Here is a 14,162-nt window from a genome sequence, read left to right as displayed (position 1 = left end):
GGGACCCATGGTAACCAAACAAAACTGAAGATCACACTAGTCTTGCATACCATTTTATTCCACTTATAAACACAGAATTCCATATCCGTTGTGAAAATATCTGAGGTAAGTGTTCTTAATTAATTATTAACAACTATAGATCTGAAAAAAGAGGCATCAAAACGCTACATTTCAATGTAATAACATTTTTAAATAAATATACTTTTTTATGATTTAAAAAAAATGTGTGATAATAATGCAGCTGTGTTTTGTTTACTTCCTCCGTGGAGTCTGACATTGATGCATCAAAGATGATCCTTGCATAAAGATGGAGAATGAAAATACAATTCAATAAATGATGGTTGATCAGTGCACATCAGTGCTCAGAATCAGTCAGATTGGCAGGGCAACACTTATGCAGATTTTCTATTTGATTTAGCTCTGGGCTCCGACTGAGTTATACCAAAACGGTCACTTTCACTTGACAGGACGAAAGGTGAAATTTCTGTTGGTGACTGGTATTTGGAACTGTTCATAATTCCCTCCACCTTGACTAGTCTCAGTTCCAGTTGAAAAAAAGCATAATACTGCCACCACATGCTTCACCGAGGGTATGGTGATCTTGTCTGTCACCAGTTCACATTCCTGGAACCACTTTTGGCAGGCTTGGACGACTGCATCCCACAAAAACTGCAGCTTTGGAGATATCCAATCACAATTTGCACAAATAAGTACACTTGACCAGTTTATATTTTCCAATGAGTCAACTTTTTCACTTGCTACCTTACAGTGGAGGAAATAATTATTTATAAATTATTTGATTTTGTACAAAGAAATCTCTAATTTCAATGGCAGGTTTATTTGAAAAGTAAGAGACAGAACATTAACAAAATATATCCCCTATCAATCAGCAAGATTGGGAGTTTCTCAACTCGTTACCTGTTACTCATTACACTCGTCCATAGAAGCAATCAATCTCCCCCTGATTCTGTACCATGGCCAAGACCACAGAGCTTTCCACGGATGTCAGGGCCAAGATTGTGGACCTACACAAGGCTGGAATGGGCTACAAAAACCATCGCCAGGCAGCTGGGTGAGAAGGTGACAACATTCACAAATGTAAGAACCTCAAGGGCCTCCTGCTCAAGAAAGCATATGTACAGGTCTGCCAATGAACTAAATGATTCAGAGGGGGACTGGGTGAAAGCGTTGTGGTCAACTTGCCATGTTTCGAGGAGGAGGGATGCGCTATGACTCCACCACCAACATAACCACTGTCAAACATGGAGGTGAAAACAATGTTTCGGGGGTGATTTTCTGCAAAGAGATTTCTTTGTAATTATTACTTCCACTGCCAGGTGCCAATGAAACAAGACAAATGAAATTTGACCGGTCCAAGTCTAATATAAAGTGATGTGACTGTCATTATGACATTTATGACAGCAAGCATCACACATGGTGCACATTTAACCCATGACCTTAGGGAGCAGTGGGCAGCCATGAAAGTCGCCTGTGGAGCAGTGTGTGGAGACAGCACCTTAGAGGTTCAGGATTTATTCCGGCAACTTTCTGATTACATCCGCTTCCTTATCTGCAAGGCCGCCAGTGTCCATAGCACAGCACAGGAGCACATGACTGCTTAATGATTAAATATGATCTTAATATTAATATTCAATAGAGTATTAACATTCTTTGAAAAATGTCACAAATTGTGCAAAAGTTTATGGCTAAAAAAAAAAAAAATTAAATGTCATAATTTATTTTTTGCTCAATTATAAATACAAAACCATACTCACTATACAGCCCCTGTGTATTGTACACTATGAACTGGGAGGATTCTGGAAAACCTCAGCTGAGACAATCATTTAAATTTGATGCCAGATGTATAAAAAGACATCCGAGGACACACGCCTCACACTCTGTACCTCAGGCTGGGGAGCTTCCTTGCATTGTGGGTGAGTATAAAAACATACAATCCTTCCAAAAGTCTAGTTCTACATTAGCAGTGTGTTTTTTATAAAAATTTCTGTTGGGTTGAGGCCTGCTGCTCAGTCCAGACGAGAAGGAAAAACTGGAGACAACAACACAGCGGACTTTCACACTGAGAGTTGTGTCAGAGAGACCAAAACAAATCAAACAGAAGAAGCTTCAGGGTAACATGATCACTGAAGGTAGTTTAGCTCTACAACTTAAAGAGTTTTCAAATATACGTGGCCATGCATGCAGTATAAGGTGTGTTTACAGGAGAACACAGCTTTACTTCCGCCCACAACAAGGCCTTTCCAGCACTTTCACCCCTGCAGAGGCAAACAGCCATGGTGTCCAAGCAGAAGAAGCCCTTGCTGGAAATGGAATTTCATACATCGTATCATACGGATTTTGCCCCAATTGGTAATATCCAGTGGAGGAAAAGGGAACCAGCTTTCCCACAACCGGACAACCTCGTCATCAATCCAGTACTGAGGCAAGTTTTGACATTGGAGTGGGGACCACACCCAGTTAAAAAAAAAAAAAAAAAAATCATGTACTCACACATCTATATAATATGGAGAGGTCTCATTTGTCATACAGTGGCAACTACACAACTGTGCAAATGGAAACATACCCAAGGTGGGCTTCGACCACATACATCAGACCCGTGGCTGCACCACTACATCCAAAGAGAGCACAATTATGCGTTAACAGCAAGACCAAGGTATTCGTGACTTATAAAGCATTAGAAAAGCATGCAATGTGTATTGATTTTACTAATACTTGCCCTTCACTCCAGATCCCAGTGAGAGAATGAAGCAACACTAAGGGTGGTAGTGGCCTAGTGGGTAACACACTCGCCTATGATCCAGAAGACCCGGGTTCGAATCCCACTTACTACCATTGTGTCCCTGAGCAAGACACTTAACCCTAAATTGCTCCAGGGAGACTGTCCCTGTAACTACTGATTGTAAGTCGCTCTGGATAAGGGCGTCTGATAAATGCTGTAAATGTAAATGTAACATGCAGAGAGGACCAATTTGCCAAAGGATATTCAGATATTTCAAACAAACATCATAAATATTCAAAAAATCACAAAATGCATGAAATGTATGAAAAGAGAAAGTGTATTTCAAGGAAAACTTAACATTTACATTCTTTAAAAGTCTTAGAGACTGTAATTAAAAGACATTTAGTACTCCCCCTAACAGAGAAAAAAAAAAAAAAAACAAAAGCCAAAAAAAAAAATTAAAAAAAAAAAATGTACAGGGCTACATGTCCTCCACACTCCACTTGTATGCCATTTCTTGCACAGCCTTCTTATCCGCCAGTCTGCTGTAACGCTTCTGCTCAAACCCATTGGACCTCAAAGAAAAAGAAGCACATGCCTTTATCAGTACATGCCTTTATGATGATGACATTTTATTAGTCCCACAAGTGAGAAATTCACACTTGCCAAATGAATCAGAAGAACAGAGGAAAAAAAAACATGAGGAGACAGGAGGAGGATAAAAAAAATGTGTGAATGCGGAACGCGCAGTTAAGAAAACAGTGGTACATACCGATCAACACCATCCCAGCGGTATCCCGGCATGAGGTTGAATCGGTTTGGAGGTGGGGGTGGTCCTTTGTATCGTGGTCTCTCTAAATACACAACATTTAGACACACACACAATTTCACCACTCTGACAAAAACACTGCCTGGGTCAGAACTGACTTATGATTGTTCATACCACATTTACAGAATGTAATATACGCTTCAAATTATTACTCTAGGTCACTACTGTACAATACTCCAATCCATTAACAAATCATTAACAGTCTCCTATTCAGGACATTAGATTAATTTCATTTGTTCCCTGTGTATTTAGTGAAATGCCACTCATTCACCCAGGTTTTTACCCATTGCAAAATGTATAGATTGTGCCAACATGTTCATATGTACTACACATGACTTTTGATCTCACTTATAATTACTTATAATCACTAACTAATTTCAGTACTATATTTCTTTACAGAGCTTCTGAAATAAATTATGCATTGCTTTTAAATGCATTTGTAAATCTATAGTATCATATAAAAGTGAGTTTTTCACAGGGGTGTACTCACTTTTGCAGTCAGTGGTTTAGACATTAATGTCTGTGCATTTCGTTATTTTGAGGGGACAGTAAATTTACACTGTTATACAAGCTGTAGACTACATTGTACCAAAGTGTCATATCTTCAGTGTTGTCCCAAGGAAAGATGTAATAAAAAATTTCATCATGTCATCATATCTGTATTCTCTGTGATAATAATTGAGAATAATGTTCCTTTTAGCTTCAGCTCTGATGCATAAATGTATAAACCCCAGGATATGTATGCCGTGGGTATAAGAGCAGCCGGACTTAGTTACATGTGAATTTAACACCACTACAACGCAGTACCAGAGGATGCATGATGAATGGAGTAGTGATCTGGTACAGGTTTTCTAGAATGAGGGCAATGTGTAGAGCTGCAGTAACTATAGGGGGATACATTTGATCAGCCACAGTATGAAGAGTGCAGGCAGGGGGGAATGGGCAGAAGATGTGTAGGACAAAGAAGAAACTTTAAAGCTAAGACTCCCTTTTACTGTAATAATTTACCTTGGGTATCTCCACTCAAAATAAGCTCAAACCCAACTCAAATAAATGGATGGCATACTTCATCCTCCACAAAACATGTCACACTGTCAAGCTGGCAGGATGCCACATATTCAGGAACACAGATATCAACTCACCTTTAATCCCTTTAACCTTCGAATCCTTCAATTTCTTCTTGTGTAGAAGTGCAGCCATCGGGTCACCTTCACGTTGCTGCTCCCTCAACATTCGATCCAGGTCTTCATCATCAATGTGACGTGCAAGAGGCTTCTGGGCTTCCCTAAGTGCATCCTCCAGGTTCTGCTGTTGTATCTGCTCCTGGGCTAGCCTGGTGAAACAATGATGCAGCATCCAAGTAATAAAAAGCCACTTCATCCAGCTCTTTCCCAATTCCTTATTATAGCACTTCAACTGAGACGAGGACTTTATTTAATCCACTGAACAGAGTACTCACCCTTTTCCCCACTGGGCATATTTCTCCTCTTTCTCAGTCTTCTTTGCAGCCTTTATGCTCTGTTCTATACGCTCTGATTCAATATTCCGTCTTCTCCCCGTCTTGTCTCTGAACACGGTCTCAACATTGGAAAACTTCTCTAAAATAAATAGTTCATCAGTTTTCATTGAAAGAGGAGATCAGAGATCTGCAGAATTTACAGGTTCTATGAATGATACCTTCAAACGCTTGGTTCTGTTTTTCCCTCCTTAGAGTCTCTGCCTGTTCTTTCCTCAGAGTTTCAACGGACACCAGACCAGCAGCTCCACCTGATAACATCTGTTGAGCATGGGGAAATAAGGTGGATTAATGAGAAGGATGTTACTAGGGAGTGCATTGTGCTGGTGCCCCGCCCCAATGTCACAGGATGGGCTCTTGGTGAAAGAAAGTATTCATAGCTATAAGAAAGGAAAAAGGAGGAGACTGGATGAGAGCGTATGCCAAATGCTGTGAATGTAAATGACTTAAGGAATATTGTAAGGTGGAATTAAGAGTAAAGTGTATATGAAATCAGATTTTTGCCAAACCTTTGAAAAAAAACTTTCCTAATATCAATATCACTGCTGGCTTTTCAGTCACTCTGCCCCATGTTACAGTTATGCTGCCTGTGCATTCTGTTGGACTTTTGGCACAATTCTCTCATTGGCCAGCAAGTGAAGTGATTGTCACTTGTGATACAGAGCAGCACAGCACACGGTGAAATGTGTCCTCTGCATTTAACCCATCACCCTGAGTGAGCAGTAGGCAGCCATGACAGGCGCCCGGGGAGCAGTGTGTGGGGACGGTGCTTTGCTCAGTGGCACCTTGGCGGATCGGGAATCAAATCGGCAACCTTCTGATTACGGGGCCGCTTCCTTAAACGCTAGGCCACCACTGCCCCAGGTATTTGAGTAACAGCTCCATTCCCCGGAACTATCGCTGCGAGATATGTGGGCTTCAAGATCATGCAGAGCAGCATCAGCTATTTGCCATCATAGTTGGATCACATCCTAATCCGCGTATTTAATCAATACTTACAATTGGCTTATCAAGCCATTGACCGAGCGCACAAATCTCGCTCCATATATGATCGCAAATACTGCTGTGCATGCGCATCGTGCAGTGACAGAGTTGTGATGGGAAGTTTGCCTCTTTTCAGAGAGCCTCAAATTTTTGCCTTACTTGTCAAACATGATTTATCGACACATAAAGCATAAATATTTGACAAACAAGGCTAAAATATGAGGCTACGGATACCACAAGAGCCGAACTCCCCATCAGTAGTTCCGAGGGACGGAGTTGTCACTCATATACCTGCTGGCCCCGCCCACATGAGAGAACTGTGCCAGAAGTCAAACCGAATCCTCAGGCAGCTTAAACGTTAAACGGGCGGAGCGACTGAAAAGCCAGCGGTGAAACTATAAAAACGAGCAGCATGTTGGCAAATTTCAATGTTGTATTTTCAAGTTTTGTTTCAAAACTAGCACAAATCTGATTCCATATGTGTAAAGCTGTAGTAAACACAGGAGGATACAGTTATGCCTAATAAGGTATGAGAGAGTAAAAGTCTTCGTTCCATCCCACATGACTTCACTCTTCCAACACTCATTATTAAACCAATAGGAAACAACAAAGCACAATTAAGGTAGTGTTGGAGTGAAAATGTTTTAGCAGACGATCCAGGGTTGGGAAACACGGCTCTAGAGAGGAAAGAAATGAAAGCAGGCAGGGTGGAAACAATGGAGAAGAATTGTCATTTCAGCTACATACAGTTTAGTAGGATGTTTATGGATGTTTACTTTGGCATTTATCAGATGCCCCTATCTAGGGACATATCAAATTATTTTTTCTTAAATTCCATTTTTTCCATTTAAATTCTTCTGAGTGTTTTCCATTATAAACTTATTTATTCACCTAAAAACTATGTGATTGAACATAGTTCAACATAGAGAAAAAAGAATCTGGAATATGACCAAAAAAAACTTTAATCACAGTTCAACAAAGTGCATTTACTGCTTGCTTTTGTAAACCATTTAAATGTAACTAATCTTTGCATTTCATACAAAGACCTATTTCACAATATTACACGTTTTTTCAATTGTAAAATAAAAGTGCTTCACGTTTGACCACAACATCAAATATAAACATTGTGGAGACCTGGAATACAAAAAAAGTTGTCCCCACTTGCATAATAATCTGAAACAATATTAATAAAAACGCCACTTTGAATCAGCTGATTTGTTTGCAGGAGTGACTGGCTCACACTAGTTTGCTTCTTTTCTGTTTCAGATTTTTGTTTTATTTATTTATTTATTTTTACTGTAAGTGGTCATTACATATGTTCTTTCAAGAGTTGTTTTTCCGATTCATTTAAAATCGTTCCACTCTAAATTCTATAATTTTCTGAGGACAACCTGGTCCATTGTGGTCAGTTCAAATTTAAAAAGTAATATATCAAAACATTCAGGACTTACTGACTGAGAAGCAGGAGAACGGGTCCTGCGAGGTGGAGACAGGTCAGAGTCAGAGCCTCCTGTAGGTTGTCGCCTAGGAGGAGATAGGTCAGAATCAGACCTATCTCCATATTGTTTCCGCTTCTGAGGGGGTGACTTATCGGAGTCAGAATTTTGTCTGGTCTGTACAGCTCTTCCATGCAAAATTAGGTCTTTGCCTTTGATGGCACTTCTCTTTGGGCCTATGACAAAACACATTCTAATTTATGATGATACTTTTCAAAATAATGATAGTTAACTACAGACAAATAAATGAAAACTTTTTTAAATGCTTAAACAAATAACATTTTTTTACCTTTATCATGTCTTTTTGAATGATTGCATGGGGATCTTTGTAAATGTGGTGAATGTCTGTGCGCACGTGACTGCTGTCTTGGTGGTAAGAGTTCGGGAGAGTCAAGGCGAGCTTTTCTCCGAGGCGAGAGATCGGGAGAGTCATGGCGAGCTTTTCTCCGAGGCGAGAGATCGGGAGAGTCATGGCGAGCTTTTCTCCGAGGCGAGAGATCGGGAGAGTCATGGCGAGCTTTTCTCCGAGGCGAGAGATCGGGAGAGTCATGGCGAGCTTTTCTCCGAGGCGAGAGATCGGGAGAGTCATGGCGAGCTTTTCTCCGAGGCGAGAGATCGGGAGAGTCATGGCGAGCTTTTCTCCGAGGCGAGAGATCGGGAGAGTCATGGCGAGCTTTTCTCCGAGGCGAGAGATCGGGAGAGTCATGGCGAGCTTTTCTCCGAGGCGAGAGATCAGGAGAGTCATGGCGAGTTTTTCTTCGAGGTGAGAGATCAGGAGAGTCATGGCGACCTTTCCTATGAGACAAGAGATTATGTTAAATCATAGTTACCAATGTAATTTGTCATTTTCAAAAAATTCCAAAAAACTATTTTTTACCACAGTAAATATATGAATATTGTCACATTATCATGAATAAAAAAAAACAAAAAGTCACCTTGCTGAAACATCAGTGTCTTGGGCTCCCAAGGGCAGATCAGTTGAGTCTATACAAAATATTTTGCAATGCATAACATTTTAAATTCCCAACTGATAAATGTAAGAATCTGGTCATAGATTCTTGTCATAGACTGCATAGAAGCGGTCATATTACCTCCACTTCCCATTGCCTTCCATTTGTTGCTGGTCCTAAATGCCTCCAGCTGCTTTACTTCTTCCGGACGTTCATCTACAAACTCTGCAACCTAGGAAAAGACAGAAAACACACACGGTCGCTTTATACTAAAGTGAGATCCAAAAACTTGACCCTATATAGCTCGGACATCGTTAAAATAGACTGAAGCGAACCAAAAGTCGTCTCAACCTACCACGGGAGCTTCGTCGTCCTCTTCATTTTCTATCTCTTCAGTCTTTGACACTAGCTGCTTCCAATCTACATCGTCATCCACAATTTTCATCCTTGATTAAATTGCAAATATAAAATGCATTAGGTGCGTCAAATCGACACGGGCACGGAACTGCGATGAAACCGCGTCATAACGAAACATGGCTTCTTATTGCACCCACACATACCCTTTTCCACTGGTTTTAATGCGTTTCTTCTTAGTCTTCTTTTCTTTTCTGCTAGTATCTCCATCTCCTGACAAATAACGTTTCAAATAGTCTGCTTTAGAGAGAGATGTGCCTTTGCTATCGCTTATGGAGGCAGCCATTTTCCCGCAATGCCGTATGACGTCACTTGACGGTAGCTGTAGGAGAACAAACAGAACCAGCAACGTCATGTCGAAATCGTCCAAATTTTTATTGTACGTTCATCAATGGGTGGTTTATACTGGTCATAGAAAACTACCATTTCTTTGAATATGGACCCTCGTTTTCATCCCTTTAATGCTTGCCTACATTATGTTATTTTATCCTATGTAGATATTAAAATGGTTGTAATGCCAAAAGGTAGTGTATGTGCGAGCGTCTTGATATATGACCTAGGGACGCTTCATTCAAAATGAATGTTATGTTTATTACCACCTGGTGGAGGGTTTGGCAACCAGTGCTGTAGAATATGTGTTTAATGAATGTGGCTTGTCTAACTGATTTATTATGTCATATGAGTAAAGTTCAGTTTAATTAAAGTGTATAAAAGTTTATGAGATTGAGCAATGACATGCACGCCTTCCAAAAACCCCTTTCCCCTGTTCCTATACCTTCTAACATGTGGGCTGATGTAGGAAAGATAAAGAAAATCGACTGCCAGAGGCATCCCATGCAGAATATATGGCAGACTCATTTTGTTTTGACATGGCCTTGTGTCCCCCAGACTGAGGAGTGGTAAGAAGTGGTCGTGAAGTAGAAAGAATCACTGTGATTGGAAGATTTTACCGAAACACTGGGTAGCCAAAAAAATATAAATTTAATTTAAATTTAAAATACATTTCAGAGTAGTAAATGTATACAAAATGCCAGAAAAAAAGAAAACACTTTTTACAAAGCACCAAAGGAAATTCAATTCTAAGCATTTTATGGTAAAGTATGCTGTTGAATAATTACACTCTAAATTTGAATACCATATGCTGAATATGTAAGTCACCAACTGCAGTTTTATTAAGGGATGGGGGTAGGTGCATCCAAGTGTCCCCTAACCTCTCCAAGCTATCCAAACAGGAAAAGGCTAGATAGTTTTCCACCAACAATCTTACAGAGCAGACATTCCTTGGCTAGTTTCTGGCTTTTCAGCAAACTAACCAACCACCTAAGCAAAAAAGACCAAGAGCTTAACTGGGTTCTAGACACATTGTCATGTCTGGTGTCGTGCATCTTTGGAGGCATCATGCCTTCTGTCCTTGGCAGACTGCCTCAGTTGTGAGATCAACTCTGACCAGCAGAGATGAAATACAATGGCGACGCATGAAAAGAATCTTGTTTTGCACTATTTGAATTTTTATTTATATTATGTGCAGAAATGTGTTTCTTTTTTCATGAAATCCGTTTAAAGTTACAGAAGGCAGAAGCTTATTTTCTCAGTAGGTATTTTCTCATCAGGAATTTGCCATAATTTCATTTGAACATGAAATGATGTTCAAATGAAATGATCATTAGTGGTGGTAGTAGCCTAATGGGTAAAACATTCGCCTATGAACCAGAAGACCCAGGTTCAAATCCCACTTACTACCATTGTGTCATGAGCAAGACACTTAACCCTAAGTTGCTCCAGGGGGAAGACTGTCCCTGTAACTACTGATTGTAAGTCACTCTGGATAAGGGCGTCTGATAAATGCCGTAAATGTAAATGAGCAAAAAAGGAAAATACATACATTTCACTGCATTTCATTTAGTATATAATTCATTGTAGTATAATATAACGTAGTAGCAGCACAGCAGATACAGTAGGTTATGTGTTTGAGTTAATGAGTGATATTGCCTGGTTGTAAAAACTTCATTGTTCTTGACCTCAGAGCCCTGAATCGTGTGCCAGATGGCATCATCTGAAGAGAGCAGCCGAACATAGAGCTCCTGCTGTTCCAGGTGGGAGATGTTAGTGTGGAATGCTGTGATGATGGCATCTTCAGTCGATCTGTTTGCTCTGTATGCAAATTGGTAGGGGTCAAGCGTGGGTGAGAGGTGGGGTGTAAGGTGGCGATAGACACATTATAACCAGTGTCAGTGCGACTGGTCGATAGTTGTTGAGGTTGCTTTTGGTGGTCTTTTTGGGCAGTGGGACGATTCTGGCCGACATGCTGGAACAGAGGACTAGAACATTGACGCGCTGAAAATTCTAGTGACTGCTCCAGGCCGCTGGTCAGCACACTCAGTTCACCCCCCACCTCGTGCTGCTTCAGACTGATGTTTGTGCTGTGGCTGCCTTTATTTCCAGCCACCTCGAAGTGTGCAAAGTGGTTCAGTTCTTCAGTGAGAGCAGCGTTATATAAGAGAGGAATCCCCTTCCAGGGTAGCAAGTGTTATGAGGAAATTCATTATTACTAATTGTCCTAATGTAAAAAAAAAAAATTCATATGACAAGAATCACATAAGAAGTTTAACTTGGGTGGATCTACAATGAAATGTAACGAGTGAAAAAAACATGCAACATGAAAAACTTATTCAGATATTTTTTTTATTTCCCAAACCTGAATATACAGCTAATGTGACACAAAAGGGGATCGTTTCACATAACCCCCTAAATGTCTTAAATTCAAATTCTTTTCAGGGAAGCCTTTCAGTTTGAACTGTGGACATGTTATCTTATTGGATTAATGGTGGAGTCTTCTACATTCTGAATGACTCAGGCCCCATCCACAAGAGAACTGTTTTCTCTAAAACAAGTTTCCGGGTCTATAAAAACATGACATGAAGATGCAGAAAACGGCCCTCAGCGGTCTTATTTCTTACTTCTAGTTCTCCTCCGTCGTGCGTTAAACTGCCAGAGCACATCATTGTTCTCCAGCCTTGGCTTTTCTTGTAGTTGCTTTATGAGGTCCTACATCTACTGCACCACAGCCACGAACGTGTTATCTGCCATTGTTGTTACGTATGACACATTCGGGGTTATAGGTCAGGTTGGGCTAATATGTCATGGACACGCTGCAGAGCCGACGTGTATCGAAGGTGCTATCAGAACAAACGTGGCATGCGCTTTGCTTTGCTTAGAAACGTATTAATTGGTAAGGCTTGCTTGGCCTACGAGTGGTTTTGTGCAGTGCGCTGCTCTGTGGTCTTGAAATTTGACTGCTGCACGTGTTCAGCGTTCCACAGGGCGAGTTGTGTCGGTGCTGATGTCAACTCCGAATCTGGTTTCATGTTGGAATCATCCGGCTTCCTCCTTCCCAGGGTGTCACTGATTCCCAGGGCGTCCACACAGAGACGAGGAAAAGAGAAATTCACTCTGCAACTTGTTTTAGAAAATAACCATTCTGGTGCCGTTAACTTTTTTTTTACCTTAGTACTGTATTTACAAATTTTGTTTTCATATAGTATGAGAACTACAAGATGTGTGCCTTTCAAGATGTGAACATTCCTTGATGGTCAACCATCTAACCACTAGCTGGTTAACCATCTGAACCATTTTAACCAGATTAAGAAGATCATGCTGTTATTTTCAGCAGTGATGGAAAGTGATGGTGCATAATTTTACTCAGATTAAATGTAATGTTCAGTTCATATTGGCAATACTGTCTTCCTGGGGAGTAATGAGAAGCACAACCAACTGACCAAACACTCAACATCTCCAAGCACCTTCCATTGACTCTGTATGGTCCCATTGGTCTCAGATCAGTGATTGGTGACACAGTGACACAACCATGACCTTCACTGACCTTCGGTGTCCTTGCATTTCAAAACAATTTGCCTGATGACTGGCTGAATATGATGTTCACCAGTTCCTTTTGTTCGTCCTGTTCACTGACTATGTAGTGCACTGGCATCTAAAGGCCAGAAGAAGAAATGTGGGTTTCCTACAATACTGTGAAAAGCCTCAAGCGGCATTTTAAAATGCTTTTTTAAAATTAGGAAATTAGGCAAGGGTACTTAGAATATAGCTACAGCGAATAAATGAAAGTGTGTGTTTTGTGATGTTGAGTTCTTGATCTTAACACTAAACACTAAAGAGCCCAGGGATATCCACATATTCAAATGAAAATTAGTGAATTACAGTGCAGAAAAAAAAGCAAGTGACGTATACAATGTCTCAGGGTTTTACTTATTATGTTTTTAAACTAATTTGTAGTCTCATCTATATAATTCAATATTTTACCAATTGTGCGTACTTATCAGCAGTGAGCAGCAATGGTGAATGAGAGCAACTACATTTGCCCAGAAAAAAAATCCTTGATGTCTTAAAAAACCATAATTCCAAAGGGATATGTACAGCAGGTGAAGAACAGCAGGCAAAAAATCCACAGACAGCCATGGTAAAATACCCCAGTGGCAGAACATGGGAGCAATTGATCTGCAAAGAAAGAAGGAAATGTGAGTTATAAATTCTACTTCTATCTGTTGAAGCACATTTGATTCACTGATTAAAATTACATTTAGATCATTTTGCAATTACGATAAAAGTTATTTTCTCATAATTAAAAGATCTTTTGTTTAAGGCTGTAGTCTCATAATAATTAGCTAGCATTATAACCTGGATAGAGTAAGGTTGTGCAGAGCAATGTCACTGTCACATTTAGTTCTGTTGTATGAGCCACAAAGAAATATTAATGTGGCTTAAAGGTCACCTATCATAAAAATCTTTCTTTGTGAAATTATTTAACAACCTAGCCTGTCCATTGTCCTGCAGAGTGCTTTAGGTCATTCTGTTTCACCGTTCAGGGATCAAAACTTAGATGGTCAGATCTGGAATTTGTCACATTATGTCATTATTTCTCATGCTTTTTCCGGCCAGAGAATTTCACAGCTCTTCCCTAAGACATTATCTCCACCAATCATTGTGGTTTCCAAAAGTGCGAAACGTTGCAGTTGCTCTGTGACTGGATGTAAAAATGAGCACAAATGTATTTTTTTAGTTCCGTCACGTGACACTCTGAAGAACTTCTATAGCCCACTCTCCTCAATACTTTTATCAGCACAGGAGCTGATGAGCAATCCAATCACCCTGGTACTGAAAAGTTTTAGTGATCATCTGTCTCGCTGCTGGAGTGATAACGATGGGAAGTGCCCACTGT

At 40.3% G+C, this 14,162-nt stretch overlaps 2 protein-coding genes across 4 annotated transcripts; one reads left to right on the top strand and one right to left on the bottom strand.

The window, feature by feature from the left end:
- Positions 1-9: 9 nt before the first annotated feature.
- LOC114792098 (uncharacterized) lies at positions 10-3,198 on the top strand. 3 transcript variants are annotated; one of them, XM_028982973.1, is made up of 7 exons: positions 24-105; positions 1,783-1,934; positions 2,019-2,150; positions 2,224-2,443; positions 2,551-2,674; positions 2,750-2,773; positions 2,972-3,198. In XM_028982973.1, exons 2-6 carry the CDS (start codon positions 1,802-1,804, stop codon positions 2,765-2,767), a joined length of 627 nt encoding a protein of 208 aa, XP_028838806.1. In that variant the 5' UTR covers positions 24-105; positions 1,783-1,801; the 3' UTR covers positions 2,768-2,773; positions 2,972-3,198. The 3 variants fall into 3 exon arrangements, with proteins under 3 accessions (XP_028838808.1, XP_028838806.1, XP_028838807.1); XM_028982975.1 differs by lacking the exon at positions 2,972-3,198 and having other exon boundaries at positions 10-105; positions 1,861-1,930; positions 2,750-2,901; XM_028982974.1 differs by lacking the exon at positions 2,972-3,198 and having other exon boundaries at positions 1,783-1,930; positions 2,750-2,901.
- bud13 (BUD13 homolog) lies at positions 3,173-9,220 on the bottom strand. The gene is made up of 11 exons (XM_028982970.1): positions 9,076-9,220; positions 8,871-8,961; positions 8,657-8,747; positions 8,501-8,549; positions 7,855-8,360; positions 7,521-7,741; positions 5,247-5,346; positions 5,029-5,167; positions 4,712-4,902; positions 3,513-3,594; positions 3,173-3,315 (listed from the first exon to the last, which is right to left on the bottom strand). The coding sequence occupies exons 1-11, from the start codon at positions 9,213-9,215 to the stop codon at positions 3,222-3,224; spliced, it is 1,704 nt and encodes a 567-aa protein (XP_028838803.1). The 5' UTR covers positions 9,216-9,220; the 3' UTR covers positions 3,173-3,221.
- Between the last annotated feature and the right edge of the window lie 4,942 nt (positions 9,221-14,162).

Source organism: Denticeps clupeoides, chromosome 6, assembly GCF_900700375.1.
Source record: "Denticeps clupeoides chromosome 6, fDenClu1.1, whole genome shotgun sequence".
Classification (NCBI taxonomy): Eukaryota; Metazoa; Chordata; class Actinopteri; order Clupeiformes; family Denticipitidae; genus Denticeps; species Denticeps clupeoides.
Note: the sequence above shows the minus strand (reverse complement) of the source record. Positions and strands in the feature narration are given on the sequence as shown.

What these genes read in the sequence shown, in the direction of transcription:
- LOC114792098 (XM_028982973.1), top strand. Translation starts at nt 1,802, where the DNA reads ATGAACTGGGAGGATTCTGGAAAACCTCAGCTGAGACAATCATTTAAA. An exon ending in GGAGCTTCCTTGCATTGTGG is followed by an intron (nt 1,935 to 2,018) that starts GTGAGTATAAAA and finishes TGTTGGGTTGAG; the next exon opens with GCCTGCTGCTCAGTCCAGAC. An exon ending in GTCATCAATCCAGTACTGAG is followed by an intron (nt 2,444 to 2,550) that starts GCAAGTTTTGAC and finishes TTTGTCATACAG; the next exon opens with TGGCAACTACACAACTGTGC.
- bud13 (XM_028982970.1), bottom strand. Translation starts at nt 9,215, where the DNA reads ATGGCTGCCTCCATAAGCGATAGCAAAGGCACATCTCTCTCTAAAGCA. An exon ending in GACACTGATGTTTCAGCAAG is followed by an intron (nt 8,361 to 8,500) that starts GTGACTTTTTGT and finishes CTTGTCTCATAG; the next exon opens with GAAAGGTCGCCATGACTCTC. An exon ending in GAAGGTTAAAGGGATTAAAG is followed by an intron (nt 3,595 to 4,711) that starts GTGAGTTGATAT and finishes TTGTGTATTTAG; the next exon opens with AGAGACCACGATACAAAGGA.